Genomic DNA, 15,309 nt, shown 5'->3' with positions numbered 1-15,309 from the left:
TGATTATAATAGACTGAAAGTCCTTAAAATAAGATTAATGTTTAACTTTAAATAGGAGTGTCCAGCCAGGGTCTATTAAGACATCAATCAGTTTGTTTCCCACTGTAATTTTTTACTCAGGGCTTCTATGGGGAAATCCAAATTGGCTGTTCTAAAAAGATCGGAATCGATGGTTCCTCACACATTTATCTTTTAAGTACTTTTTTTTAACCATTTGTGGATATTGAGCCTTTTACCATTTTTTTCTCTTCATACTATTTGTTGAACTCTTTTACTTAGAGTAAGGTCAGCTAATAATCATTAAGTATACTGAAAATAGATCTTTTTACTTTTTTAAAAAATTTGATACATCTTTGCTTTTTATTTAATGTGGGGTAATTCTTTTATCAGTCACTTTATTCCTTGTAGTAACCAAGCTGGTATTCTTTTTATATTGTTTAATTGAATTTTAATTGATTTTTTAACTTTTATTTAATGAATATAAATTTCCAAAGTACAGCTTATAGATTACAATGGCTTCCCCCCCCATAACGTCCCTCCCACCCACAACCCTCCCCTTTCCCACTCCCTCTCCCCTTCCATTCACATCAAGATTCATTTTCATTTCTCTTTATATACAGAAGATCAGTTTAGCATACATTAAGTAAAGATTTCAACAGTTTGCTCCCACACAGAAACATAAGTGAAAAATACTGTTTGAGTACTAGTTATAGCATTAAATCTCAATGTACAGCACACTAAGGACAGAGATCCTACATGAGGAGTAAGTGCACAGTGACTCCTGTTGTTGACTTAACAAATTGACACTCTTGTTTATGGCCTCAGTAATCACCCTAGGCTCTTGTCATGAGTTGCCAAGGCTATGGACGCCCCCTGAGTTCACTGACTCTGATCATATTTAGACAAGGCCATGGTTAAAGTGGAAGTTCTCTCCTCCCTCAGTGAAATCTACCTCCTTCTTTGATGACCCGTTCTTCCACTGGGATCTCACTCGCGGAGATCTTTCATTTAGGTTTTTTTTTTTTTTTCCCCCCAGAGTGTCTTGGCTTTCCATGCCTGAAATACTCTCATGGGCTTTTCAGCCGGATCCACATGCCTTAAGGGCTGATTCTGAGGCCAGAGTGCTGTTTAGGACATCTGCCATTCTATGGGTCTGCTGTGTATCTCACTTCCCATGTTGGATCGTTCTCTCCCTTTTTTATTCTATCAGCTAGTATTTGCAGACACTAGTCTTGTTTATGTGATCCCTTTGGTTCTTAGTCCTATCATTATGATCAATTATGAACAGAAATTGATCACTTGGACTAGTGAGATGGCATTGGTACATGCCACCTTGATGGGATTGAATTGGAATCCCCTGGTATGTTTGAGGTAAGTCAGCTTGAGCATGTCCCGAATTGCACATCTCTTCCCTCTCTTATTCCCACTCTTATATTTAACAGCGATCACTTGATTTTTACATTTATATGGTGGGAACATAGTTCAAGTGTTTTATATATATAGTTTTATGCACATAATGATGATTTCTATCCTACTCTTTTTCCCTGAGCTAAACTGAGGATCTACCCTCACTCTTTTATTTTTTACAATGGCATAATTTCTTTTTTTATCTTTTATTTAATGAATATAAATTTCCAAAGTACGGCATATGAATTACAATGGCTTCCCCCACATACTGTCCCTCCCACCCACAACGCTCCCCTTTCCCACTCCCTTTCCCCTTCCATTCACATCAAGATTCATTTTCGATTATCTTAATATACAGAAGATCAGCTTAGTATACATTAAGTAAGGATTTCAACAGTTTGCTCCCACACAGAAACATAAAGTGAAAAATAATAGATGATTTTTTTTAAATGATGATGAAATCAGATCAGACCTATTGTCATGTTTAATCCCAGTGAGAGTCAAGTTGGGAATTGATAATTTCTTTTTTTTTTTTACAGAAGATCAGTTTAGTATACATTAAGTAAAGATTTCAACAGTTTGCACCCCCATAGAAACACAAAGTGAAATATACTGTTTGAGTGCTCGTTATAGCATTAAATCTCAATGTACAGCACATTAAGGACAGACATGCTACATGAGGAGTTAGTGCACAGTGACTCCTGTTGTTGACTTTACAAATTGACATTCCTTTCTATGGCATCAGTAATCTCCCTATGCTCCAGTCATGAGTTTCCAAGGCTATAGAAGCCCTCTGAGTTCTCCGACTCTTATCTTGTTTAGACAAGGTCATAGTCAAAGTGGAGGTTCTCTCCTCCCTTCAGAGAAAGGTACCTCCTTCTTTGAAGACCTGTTCTTTCCACTGGGATCTCACTCACAGAGATCTTTTGCCAGAGTGTCTTGGCTTTCCATGCCTGAAATACTCTCATGGGCTTTTAGCCAGATCCGAATGCCTTTAGGGCTGATTCTGAGGCCAGAGTGCTATTTAGGACATCTGCCATTCTATGAGTCTGCTGAGTATCTCACTTCCCATGTTGGATCACTCTCCCCTTTTTTTATTCTATCGGTTATTGTTAGCAGGTACTAGACTTGTTTATGTGCTCCCTTTGACTCTTAGTCCTTTCATTATGATCAATTGTGAACTGAAATTGATCACTGGGACTAGTGAGATGGCATTGGTACATGCCACCTTGATGGGATTGAATTGGAATCCCCTGGTATGTTTCTAACTCTACCATTTGGGGCAAGTCAGCTTGAGCATGTCCCAAATTATACATCTCTTCCCTCTCTTATTGCCATTCTTATGTTTAACAGGGATCACTTTTCAGTTAATTTTCAACACTTAAGAATAACTGTGTGATAATTAAAGAATTAAACCAGTCATATTAATTAGAACAGACAAAAAAACTACTAAGAGGGATAATGTATTAAGTTGTTCATTAACAGTCAGGGCTATGCTGATCAAGTCACCGTTTCTCATAGTGTCCATTTCACTTCAGGAGGTTTCCTTTTTGGTGTTCAGTCAGTTGTCACCGATCAGGGAGAACATATGGTATTTGTCCCTTTGGGACTGGCTTACTTCACTCAGCATGATGTGTTCCAGATTCCTCCATTTTGTTGCAAATGACTGGATTTCGTTGTTTCTTACTGCGGTATAGTATTCTAAAGAATACATATCCCATAATTTCTTTATCCAGTCTACCGCTGATGGGCATTTAGGTTGGTTCCAGGTCTTGGCTATTGTGAATTGTGCTGCAATAAACATTAGGGTGCAGAAGGCTTTTTTGTTTGTCAATTTAAACTCCTTTGGGTAAATTCCAAGGAGTGGGATGGATGGGTAGAATGGTAGGGTTATCTTCAGGTTTCTGAGGAATCTCCAGACTGACTTCCATAGTGGCTTGACCAGTTTGCATTCCCACCAACAGTGGGTTAGTGTCCCTTTTTCCCCACATCCTCGCCAGCATCTGTTGTTGGTAGATTTCTGTATGTGAGCCATTCTCACCGGGGTGAGGTGAAACCTCATTGTGGTTTTGATTTGCCTTTCCCTGATTGCTAGCAACCTTGAACATTTTTTCATGTGCCTGTTGGCCATTTGGATTTCCTCTTTTGAAAAATGTCTATTGAGGTCCTTGGCCCATTTCTTCAGTGGGTTGTTGGTTTTGTTTTTGTGGAGTTTCTTGATCTCTTTGTAGATTCTGGTTATTAACCCTTTATCTGTTGCATAGTTTGCAAATATTTTTTCCCATTCTGTCGGTTGTCTCTTCACTCTCCTGACTGTTTCTTTTGCAGTACAGAAACTTCTCAATTTGATGCAATCCCAATAGTTGATTTTGGCTTTGACTCCCTGTGCCTCCTGGGTCTTTTCCAGAAATTCTTTGCCTGTGCCAATATCTTGAAGGGTTTCTCCAATGTTCTCTAATAACTTAATGGTGTTAGGTCGTAGATTTAGGTCTTTAATCCATGTTGAGTGGATTTTTGTGTAAGGTGTATGGTAGGGGTCTTGCTTCATGCTTCTGCACATGGAAATCCAGTTTTCCCAGCACCATTTATTGAATAGACTGTCCTTTCTCCAGGAATTGGTTTTAGATCCTTGGTCAAATATAAGTTGGCTGTAGATGTTTGGGTTGATTTCTGGTGTTTCTATTCTGTTCCATTGGTCTATCCATCTGTTTCTGTACCAGTACCATGCTGTTTTGATTACAACTTCCCTGTAGTATGTCCTGAAATCTGGTATTGTGATGCCTCCGGCTTTGTTTTTGTTGTACAAGATTGCTTTAGCTATTCGAGGTCTCTTCTGCCTCCATATGAATTTCAGCATCAGATTTTTCTAGATCTGAGAAGAATGTCTTTGGTATCTTGATTGAGATTACATTGAATCTATAAATTGCTTTTGGGAGAATGGACATTTTGATGATGTTGATTCTTCCAATCCATGAGCATGGAAGATTTTTCCATTTCTTGGTATCTTCTTCTATTTTCTTTAAGATTTTGTAATTCTCATCGTAGAGATCTTTAACGTCCTGGTTAAGTTTATTGCAAGGTATTTGATTGTTTTTTTAGCTATTGTGAATGAGATTGATCTTAGCAGTTCTTTCTCAGTCATGGCATTGCTTGTATATACAATGGCTGTTGATTTTTGTGCATTGATTTTATATCCTGCCACTTTGCCAAACTCCTCTATGAGTTCCAATAGTCTCTTAGTAGAGTTCTTTGGATCCTCTAAGTACAGAATCATATCTTCTGCAAAGAGGGATAGTTTGACTTCTTCCTTCTCGATTTGTATTCCTTTGATTTCTTTTTCTTGTCTGATGGCTCTGGATAAAACTTCCAGAACTATGTTAAATAGCAGTGGTGAGAGTGGGCATCCCTGCCTGGTGCCATATCTCAGTGGAAACGCTTCCAACTTTTCCCCATTCAATAGGATGCTGGCTGTGGGTTTTTTATAAATTGCTTTGATTATATTGAGGAATGTTCCTTCTATACCCAATTTGCTTAGAGTTCTCATCATGAAAGGGTGTTGAATTTTATCGAATGCTTTCTCTGCATCAATTGAGATAATCATATGGTTTTTCTTTTGCAGTCTGTTAATGTGGTGAATCACATTGATTGATTTGCAAATGTTGAACCATCCCTGCATACCAGGGTTGAATCCCACTTGGTCTGGGTGGATGATCTTTCTGATGTGTTGTTGTACTCTATTGGCCAGAATTTTATTGAGGATTTTTGCATCTATGTTCATCAGGGATATTGGTCTGTAATTTTCTTTCAGTGCTGCATCTTTCTCTGGCTTAGGGATTAAGGTGATGCTGGCTTCATAGAAAGAATTTGGGAGGATTCCCTCTTTTTCGATTGTTCTGAATAGTTTGAGAAGAAATGGGACTAGTTCTTCTTTAAATGTCTGGTAGAATTCAGCAGTGAATCCATCTGGTCCTGGGCTTTTCTTTGTTAGGAGGGCCTTAATTACTGTTTCAATTTCTGTTTCAGTTATGGGTCTATTTAGGTTTTCTATGTCTTCATGGTTCAATTTTGGTAGATTGCATGTGTCCAGGAATCTATCCATTTCTGAAAGGTTTTCCTGTTTGCTGGTATACAGGTCCTTGTAGTAATTTCTGATGATTCTTTTTATTTCTGTGGTGTCTGTTGTTACGTTTCCTTTTTCATCTCTGATTTTATTGATTTGGGTCTTTTCTTTTCTTTTTTTAGTTAGTTGGGCCAATGGGGTGTCAATTTTGTTTATTTTTTCAAAAAACCAGCTTCTCGCTTGGCTGATTTTTTGTAGTGTTTTTTTGGATTCAATCCTGTTAATTTCTTCTCTGGTTTTAATTATTTCTCTTCTCCTACTAGATTTGGGTTTGGTTTGCTGCAGTTTTTCTAGGTCCTTGAGATGCGTTGAAAGCTCATTTATTTGGTACCTTTCCAATTTCTTGATATAGGCATCTTTTGCTATAAATTTGCCTCTCAATACTGCTTTTGCTGTATCCCATAAGTTTTGATATGTTGTGTTGTTGTCTCCATTTACTTCCAGAAAGTTTTTGATTTCTCTTTTGATTTCTTGAATGACCCAGTGTTCGTTCAGGAGCATGTTGTTCAGTCTCCATGTGTTTGCATACTTTCTGGGGTTTCCTGAGTTGCTAATATCCAGCTTCATCCCACTGTGGTCTGAGAAGCTGCATGGTATGATTCTAATTCTTTTAAATTTGCTGAGACTTGCTTTATGGCCTAGTATGTGATCAATCCTAGAGAAGGTTCCATGCAATGCTGAGAAGAATGTGAAGTCTGTAGATGTAGGGTTGAAAGTTCTGTAGATATCTGTTAGATCCATTAGGGCAATAGTGTCGATTAAATCTGCTGTTTCCTTGTTGATCTTCTGTCTGGATGATCTGTCTATTTCTGAGAGTGGAGTATTGAAGTCCCCCAGTACTATTGTATTGGAATCTAAATCTCCCTTTAAGTCCCTTAACATATCTTTTAAATAGACCGGTGCCCTGTAATTAGGTGCATATACATTTATAATAGTTACATCTACCTGTTGAATTGAACCCTTAATCATTATATAGTGTCCCTCTTTGTCTCTCTTAACAGTTTTTGTATTAAAGTTTATTTTGTCTGATATTAATATGGCTACACCTGCTATTTCGTTTAGTTTTTGTTGGCATGGAATACCTTTTTCCAACCTTTCACTTTCAGTCTGCATGCCTCTTTGTTAGAGAGATGTGTTTCTTGTAGGCAACAAATAGTTGGGTTGTGTTCTTTGAGCCAGTCAGCCAAACGGTGTCTTTTAACTGAAGAATTCAGACCATTAATGTTCAATGTGACTATTGATACGTAGTGACTTTGCCCTGCCATTTTCCCGGAGATATTTTCTAGTATATGCTTTGAGCTTCCCATGCTCTTTTACTGGTAGGTGTTCTTCCTTTCCCTTCTTTCATATTGATGGCCGTGTTTCTGTGTTTCTGAGTGTAGCACATCTTTAAGTATCTTTTGCAGGGCCGGACGAGTGGCCACAAAGTCTTTCAATTTCTGTTTGCTATGAAAGGTCTTTATTTCACCTTCATTCACAAATGAGAGCTTGGCAGGATATAATATTCTGGGCTGGCAATTTTTCTCTCTTAGCACCTGTGCTATGTCTCGCCATTCCCTCCTGGCTTGTAGTGTTTCTGATGAGAAGTCTGCTGTGAGTCTGATTGGAGATCCTCTGAGAGTAATCTGACGTTTCTCTCTTGCCCATTTTAGGATCTTTTCTTTATGTTTCACTGTGGTAAGTTTAATTACCACGTGTCGTGGTGAGGATCTCTTTTGGTCATGTTTACTGGGGGTTCTATGAGCTTCCTGTACTAGGATGTCTCTGTCCTTCTCCAAACCTGGAAAGTTCTCTGCTAGTATCTCACTAAAAAGGCCTTCTAATCCTTTCTCTCTCTCCATGCCTTCAGGAACTCCTAGAACTCAAATGTTGGTTTTTTTAATAGTATCCTGTAGATTCCCAACAATATTTTTTAGATTTCTAATTTCCTCTTCTTTTCTTTGGTTTGACTGTATGTTTTCCCGTGCTCTATCTTCTAAGTCCGATATTCTCTCTTCTGCTTCACCCATTCTGTTTTTAAGGCTTTCTAATGTGTTTGTCATTTGATCTATTGAGCTCTTCATTTCATTTTGATTTCTCTTGACTATTACACTTTCCTGTTCTACTAGTTTCTGAGTTTCATTTTGATTCTTCCTTAAAATTTCATTTTCACGAGAGAGATTTTCAATCTTGTCCAATAAGGATTTCTTTTTTTTTTTTTTTTTTTTTTTTGACAGGCAGAGTGGACAGTGAGAGAGACAGAGACAGAGAGAAAAGTCTTCCTTTGCCGTTGGTTCACCCTCCAATGGCTGCCGCGGCCGGTGCACCGCGCTGATCCGGTGGCAGGAGCCAGGAGCCAGGTGCTTTTCCTGGTCTCCCATGGGGTGCAGGGCCCAAGCACCTGGGCCATCCTCCACTGCACTCCCTGGCCACAAAAGAGGGCTGGCCTGGAAGAGGGGCAACCGGGACAGAATCCGGCGCCCCGACCGGGACTAGAACCCGGTGTGCCGGCGCCGCTAGGCGGAGGATTAGCCTAGTGAGCCGCGGCGCCGGCCAAAGTACTAATTTCACTCCTATGGATTATGTTTTAAGAACTGTATTAGGTGCCACAGATCAGAAAGACCATATGGCATTTGTCTTTTTGTGACTAGCTTATTTTACTAAGTATAATGGTCTCCAGATGAATACATTTTGTTGCAAATGACAGGAGTTCATTATTTTTACTTCTGTGTTGGAGTAAAATTTCTTATTCCAGGCTTCAGTTGATGGACATCTGGGTTGGTTCCATATCTTAGCTATTGTAAACTGTGATGAAATGAACATGGGGCTACAGATAACACTTTCATATGATTTCATTTCCTTTAGATAAATTCCCAGGAGTGGGATGGTTGGGTCATATGATAGGCCTATATTCAGCTTTCTCAGATAGCTGCATACTGTCTTCCACAGTGGCTGTACCACTTTACATTTCCACCAACAGTGGATATAGGTACTCTTCTCCGCACATCCTCACCAGCATTTTTTGTTTGTTGATCTGTATGTGAGCCATTTTAATGGGGTGGGGAGGAGTGAGGTGAAACCTCACTGTGGTTTTGATTTGCATTTCCTTGAAGGCTAGGGATCCTGAGCATTTTTTCATGTGTCTGTTGTCCACTTGAATTTCCTCTCTTGAAAAATTTCTGTTCAGTTCCTTTGCCCATTTCTTAATTGGATTATTTGTTTTGTTGTTGAATTTCTTGAGCTCTTTATAGATTCTGGAAGTTAATCCTTTTTCAGCTGCACTGTTTGCAAATATTTTCTCCCATTCTGTTGCTTACCTCTTCACTTTGCTGAATGTTTCTTTTGCAGTGCAGAATCTTTTCAATGTGATGTGATTCCACTTGTTTAACTTTGGCTTTGATTGCTTTTGCTTCTAGGGTCTCTTCAAAGAAAGCGTTCCCTATGCCAATGTCTTATAGGATTTTGCCAATGTTCTCAAGTAATTTGATAAAATCACATCATAGATTTAGGTCTCTGATCCATTTTGAATGGGTTTTTATGTAAGATGAGAGGTAGGGATCTTGTTTCATACTTCTGCATGAGGACATTCAGTTTTGCAGGCACAATTTGTTAAAGAAACTGTCTTGGCTTGAGGAGTTGATTTTTGCTGCTTTGTGAAATGTAAGTTGATTGCAGATGCATGGATTATTTCTGGGATTTCTATTCTGCTCCATTGGCCTACAAATCTGCTTTTGTGCCAGTACCAGACTGTTCTCATTATAACTGCCCTATAGTGTGCCTTGAGGTCTGGTATTGTGATACCTCCAGCTTTGTTTTTATTGTTTAAGACTGCTGTAGCTATTTGAGGTCTCTTGTGTTTTCATATGAATTTTAGCATAATTTTTTCTAGGTCTGAGAAGAATGTTGTTGGTATTATTATTGGTATCACGTTGAATCTATAAATTGCTTTTGGTGGTATGGACATTTTGAAGATATTGTTTGTTCTAACCCAGGAACATGGAAGATTTTCCCACATTTTTATGTCTTCTGTTTTTCTTTAATGTTTTGTGAGTTTCATCATAGAGGTATTTGACATCCTTCATTAAATTTATTCCAAGTTATTTAAATATTTTGTAGCTATTGTGAATGGGATTGATCTTAGAAGTTCCTTCTCAGCTATGGCATTGTCCTGTGCATACAAAGGCTACTGATTTTTGTGTGTTGTTTTTATATCCTGCTACTTTACCAAATTCTTATGAGTTCCAATAGTCTCTTCATGGAGTCTTTTGGGTTCCCTATATATAGAATCATGTCATCATCAAATAGGGATAGTTTTAATTCTTTCTTCCTTCCCTATTTGTATCACTTTTATTTCTTTTCATTGCCTGATGGCTCTGGCTAAAAATACCAGGACTCTTTTTTTTTTGACAGGCAGAGTTAGACAGTGAGAGAGAGAGAGAGACAGAGACAGAGAGAAAGGTCTTCCTGGAAGAGGAGCAACCGGAACCAAATCCAGCGCCCTAACCGGGACTAGAACCCAGAGTGCTGGTGCCGCAGGCGGAGGATTAGCCAAGTGAGCCGTGGCACAGGCCCACATTTTGTTTTTCCTTTCATCTGGTGATTGACACCTTGGTTGATTTCAAATTTTGATTATTGTGTATAGTGTTGATATAAACATGGTGGTTCAGGTATCTTTGATACATTGTGTTCAGATATTTGGGTGGGAGAATAAAGGAGATGAGGAGACAGGGTTTAGGTAGCAAGGGAAGCATCATTCTGCCATTCCTTCTCATAGCTTTATTTTATACTCTTTTTTTTGAGGAAGTTGAAAATTTATTTATGTTCCTTATTTTGCTGTAGAGCTGCTGCTTCACTGCATAAAACAGCACCAGCAAATGCAGTATGTTGCAAAATTAAGGTAGTATTGTTCTTTCTCTGGCATCGTACAACTAACAAAAACTGTTGTGTATTCCCAGTTACTTCCAATGGAAAGATCATTACATATTTTGACCCCAATCCAGGGATGAGTATAAGCAAGTTACAGTATTACATAAGGCTTAAGATAACAATGTTATCCTTGAATTACATTATTTGTAAAACTAGTTTTTACCAGATAACTTCATGTATTTTGAATACCAGTGCCTAGAGCTCAGTATAAAAATCACAAAGTATTGTGAAAAAGATGCATATTGAGTTTATCTGCAATCATTACAAAGTTACAGTATATTTTCTTCCAGTAGCAGAGTTGAAAGTAGTATTTCTTCCATCAAGATTGCTAAAAGTTGCTATTTTAAGTCCTGTCCACCACTAATTTAAGAGAAAACTGTGCTGGATTAAGTTATTCCATACTAGTTCATGTAAGGGTTCCACTTTAATTCCTCAGTAGATTTTATGTATTTCTCATAGGCTTCTTCACTCGTTAGTTCTTGTAGTTCTGAAGGATTACTCAGTGTCATCTTGATCAGCCAACCATCTTCATAACAAGATTTCTTGACAAGTCTTGGGTTTTCTGCAAGGGCTTCATTAATTTCAGTTACTTCTGATAGAGGAGAATAGAGTTCACTAGCAGCTTTCACACTTCCCAAGGCAGCAAATTCATCTTGTTTTTTCAATTTTGTCCCAACTTCAGGCAGACTACTATTTTATACTCTTTTTATACATACTTTTCATTAAGCCTCCTTCCTCCTAAGCCTCTATTCTTTCTGAAAAAGAACACATCACAAGGGATTGTCTATGCATAACCTTTCTCTATTCATCTAGTTTTGTTTTGTTTTCCTTTCATGGGCTCATCGTAACCTTCCTATTAATCTTTTCTCTATTCATAGTGGATGTGTCAGCTATATGAAATTTGCTTAACTTATTTATAGGTGCTAGACAAAAAGTCTAAGGTTTTTTTTTTTTTTTGACAGGCAGAGTGGACAGTGAGAGAGACAGAGACAGAGAGAAAGGTCTTCCTTTGCCGTTGGTTCACCCTCCAATGGCTGCCGCGGCCGGCGCACCGCGCTGATCCGGTGGCAGGAGCCAGGAGCCAGGTGCTTTTCCTGGTCTCCCATGGGGTGCAGGGCCCAAGCACCTGGGCCATCCTCCACTGCACTCCCTGGCCACAAAAGAGGGCTGGCCTGGAAGAGGGGCAACCGGGACAGAATCCAGTGCCCCAACCGGGACTAGAACCCGGTGTGCCGGCGCCACTAGGCGGAGGATTAGCCTAGTGAGCCGCAGCGCCGGCCAAGTCTAAGGTTTTAAAGGTTAATTGATTTATTTTAAAAGGTTAAAATTGTAAAGATAAAGTTCTAGTGATTATATCTTATTTTTCTAAAGGTAAATCACACCCCCAACAGCCATATTTTTTTATAGGATCTGTTCTATTGCCTAATGTAAGAATTCCTTGTCCCTTTGTTCTACATTTCCAAGCAGGGGCATAACATCCTACGCTTTGTAAGAATGGTAGTGCTTGTACATCAATGCACTTGCTGTAATATTAACTATATACTTACCATTCTTATCATACACTCTTGTGTAAGGCAAGGGCGGGGTCTGTGGGAACAAGCACCTGCATGCTCTTTCTGTTCTATTTTCTTATAAAACTCTTCATTACTCATGTTCCTAATAATAGTTTGCTCTAGACAAAATTTAGGAGATCCCCCTTTTATTTCTCCAGTCACCTCCTGTAACTCACTTTTTTTTTTACAAGAAACAACAATTTTGCATACATTGATATCCATGATTCCCACACCCAAACCCAATGACTACATCATTATTGAGCCTAATAAAAACAACACAGAAAATGGCTTCAGTTCAGTCTCGGGCTTCCTGCTTTGTGGAGTCCCTCTCCTCCAGCTGTGACTTTGTCATACAGCATGGATGACATTGCCTCAATCACACTGGTTCCATCCCTGGCTGCTCCACTTAATGACCCAGCTCTCTGCTGTGGCCTGGGAAAGCAGTAGAAAATGGCCCAAGTCCTTGATTCTCTGCACCCGCATGGAAGACCCAATGGAAGCTCCAGGCTCCTGGCTTTGGATCTGCCCAGCTCCGGCCGTTGTGGCCAGTTGGGGAGTGAGCCAGCAGATGGAAGACCTCTCTCTCTCTCTGCTTCTCCTTTTCTCTCTGTGTAACTCTGCCTTTCAAATAAATAAATATATCTTTAAAAATGTTTTATAATTTCCATTGTAAAGATATTTGTTCTCCTTGGTTAATTTATTGCAAGCTTTTTTTTTTTTTGCTATTGTGAATAAGATTGATCTTAGAAGGTCTTTTTCAGCCATGACATTTCTGTGTATTCAAAGGCTATTGGTTTTTGTGTGTTAGTTTTATATCCTGCCACTTTATCAAACCCTTTTATGAGTTTCAATAGTCTCTTAGTGGAGTCTTTTGTTCCCCTAAATATTAGAATCATGTCATCTGCAAATAGGGGTAGTTGACTTTCTCCTTTACAAATTGTGTCCCTTTGATTTCTTTTTTTTTCTTTAATGGCTCTGGCTAAATCTTCCAGGAATATATTGAATAGCAGTGGTGAGAACTGGCATCCTTGTCTGGTTCTAGATCTTAGTGGGAATGCTTCAAATTTTCCCCCTTCAATAGGATGCTGGCTGTGAGTTTGTCATAAATTGCCTTGATTGTATTCAGGAATGTTCCTTCTATACCCAGTTTGGTTAAGGTTTTCATCAGGAAAGGATGTTGCATTTTATCAATTGATTTATCTCTATCTATTGAAATACTCACATGGCTTTTGTTCTTCACTTTGGTAATTTGATGTATCACATTTATTGATTTTCCAATGTTGAATCATCCCTGCATACCAGGGGTAAATCATACTTGGTTAAAAAAAAAAAACTTTCTGATGCCTTATTGGATTCGCTTTACTAGTATTTTGTTGAGGATTTTTATATCTATGTTCATCAGGAATATCGGTTTGTAGTTCTCTTTCTCTGTAATAATCTTTCTGGTTTAGGAATTAAGGTGATGCTGGCTTCATAGAAGAGTTTGGGAGGATTCCCTCCCTTTCAATTATTTTGAATAGCTTGAGAAGAATTATAATTAGTTCTTCTATAAATGTCTGGTAGAATTCAGCAGTGAAGACATCTGGTTCTGGGCTTTTCTTTGTTGGCAGGATCTTTAATACTGAATCCATCTCTGTCTTGGTTATTGATCTGTTTAGGATTTCTGTGTCTTCATGGCTCAGTTTCTGTCAGGTTGTATGTGTCCAGGATTCTACCCATTTCTTCTGAGATTCCCAGTTTATTCACACACAGCTCTTTGTAGTAGTTCCTTATGATTCTTCTTATTTCTGCGGTATCTGTTGGTACATTTCTTTTTTCATCTCTGATTTTATTGATTTGGGTCTTCTCCTTTTTTTTGGTTAGTTGGGTCAATGATGTATCAGTTTTGTGTATTTTTTAAAAAAAAACAGTTCTTCAATTCACTGATTTTTTTTTTGTTTTGGTTCAATTTTGTTTATTCTCTTATGTTAATCTTTCTCCCTACTAATTTTGGGTTTGATTTATTGTTATAGCTCCTTTTTTCATTTTGCATTGTGTCTTTGTTTGGTTTTGATTTCAAGTATTACTGGCCTTAGAAAATGAGTTTGGCAAAGTTCATACTTTGGAATAACTTGGAAAGTACTGGAGTTTCTCTTACTACACTTTCTGTGATATGTGCACTTTTGATTTTTCAAAAATTTAGTTCTGAAACAATTTTAAAAAGGATTTATTTAGGGGACGGCACTGTGGGTTAATTCTCTGCCTGTGGTGCCAGCATCCCATATGGGTGCTGGTTCTAGTCCTGGCTGCTCCTCTTCCAATATAGCTCTCTTCTATGGCCTGGGAGAGCCGTAGAAAATGGCTCAAGTCCTTGGGCCCCTGCACCCACGTGGGAAGACCAGGAAGAAGCTCCTGGCTCCTGGCTTCAGATTGGCTCAGCTCCAGCCGATTTGGCCATTTGGGGAGTGAACCAATGGAAGGAAGACCTTTCTCTCTGTCTCTCCCTCTCACTGTCTGTAACTCTACCTCTCAAATAAATAAATAAATAAAATCTTTAAAAAAGAAGGATTTATTTATGTGAGAGAGGTGGGGGCGGGCAGAGAGAGAATGAGAATGAATATCTCATAGAGAGTTCCAAGATGGCAGAATAGGGAGGGAGCACACCGATGGTCCAGGAAGGGAAGGTTCAAGGAGGGGTGAGAATTTGTAGTTTCGGGGAAAGGAAAGCTCTTCCGAAATGGGGGAGACAGGGTGGACCTGCGAGGAGGACGCAGATGCCTGAAGCACAGGACACCAGCAGGAGTGTGTACGCACCAGCGCTGAAAGCCAAGGTGAGACAGGGCATTCACCCAGCACTGCTGCAACAGCCACCACCGCCCCTCTCCCAACCCACCCTGGGACAGACACTGAGACACGCACGACTGAGTGGGGGAGGAAATAGAAAACGGAACATAGTGAGTAGCACCTGCGGAAAGAGTGCGCGATTCAGGGGGTCTAATTGAGGGACTAAACAATCCAGGATCCCTTCCCCCAAATTGGAGCTGCAGAGGGTGGGAAGCAGCCATCTTGTTTGTTTACATTTGGGCTTAAAGGAGAACTGCTTCTGCCTCCGCACTAACCTTCAGAGGCAGAGCCCAAAGGTGGAGTGGAGCAACATGACACTCCTTGCACAGGGGCGGGCAGCAAGGGAGGGCAGCTGAAAGCACTGACACAAGTCTACTCAAGTTACCAAAAAATAAAAAATAAAAAATTGAATAGTGCCTGCGGGAAGAGGGCAGAATCCAGAGGGACGAACTGAGGGATCAAAAACACCAGGGTTTTTAGGAGCCGCCCAACCCACAATCA

At 39.4% G+C, this 15,309-nt stretch overlaps 2 protein-coding genes across 6 annotated transcripts in view; one reads left to right on the top strand and one right to left on the bottom strand.

Moving 5' to 3' along the window:
* The window catches only part of LOC138843046 (disintegrin and metalloproteinase domain-containing protein 32-like), a 498,529-nt gene that overhangs the window by 118,324 nt on the left and 364,896 nt on the right, over nucleotides 1-15,309 (bottom strand). The window lies entirely within an intron of this gene.
* LOC127485928 (disintegrin and metalloproteinase domain-containing protein 32) overlaps nucleotides 14,631-15,309 on the top strand; it is a 156,204-nt gene continuing 155,525 nt past the window's right edge. The window contains exon 1 of the mRNA XM_070069491.1: nucleotides 14,631-14,918. Coding sequence (XP_069925592.1) covers nucleotides 14,631-14,918 — 288 coding nt within the window. The remainder of the gene's footprint in view (nucleotides 14,919-15,309) is intronic.

This window comes from Oryctolagus cuniculus, chromosome 2 (genome assembly GCF_964237555.1).
Source record: "Oryctolagus cuniculus chromosome 2, mOryCun1.1, whole genome shotgun sequence".
In the NCBI taxonomy this organism is placed as follows: Eukaryota; Metazoa; Chordata; class Mammalia; order Lagomorpha; family Leporidae; genus Oryctolagus; species Oryctolagus cuniculus.
Note: the sequence above shows the minus strand (reverse complement) of the source record. Positions and strands in the feature narration are given on the sequence as shown.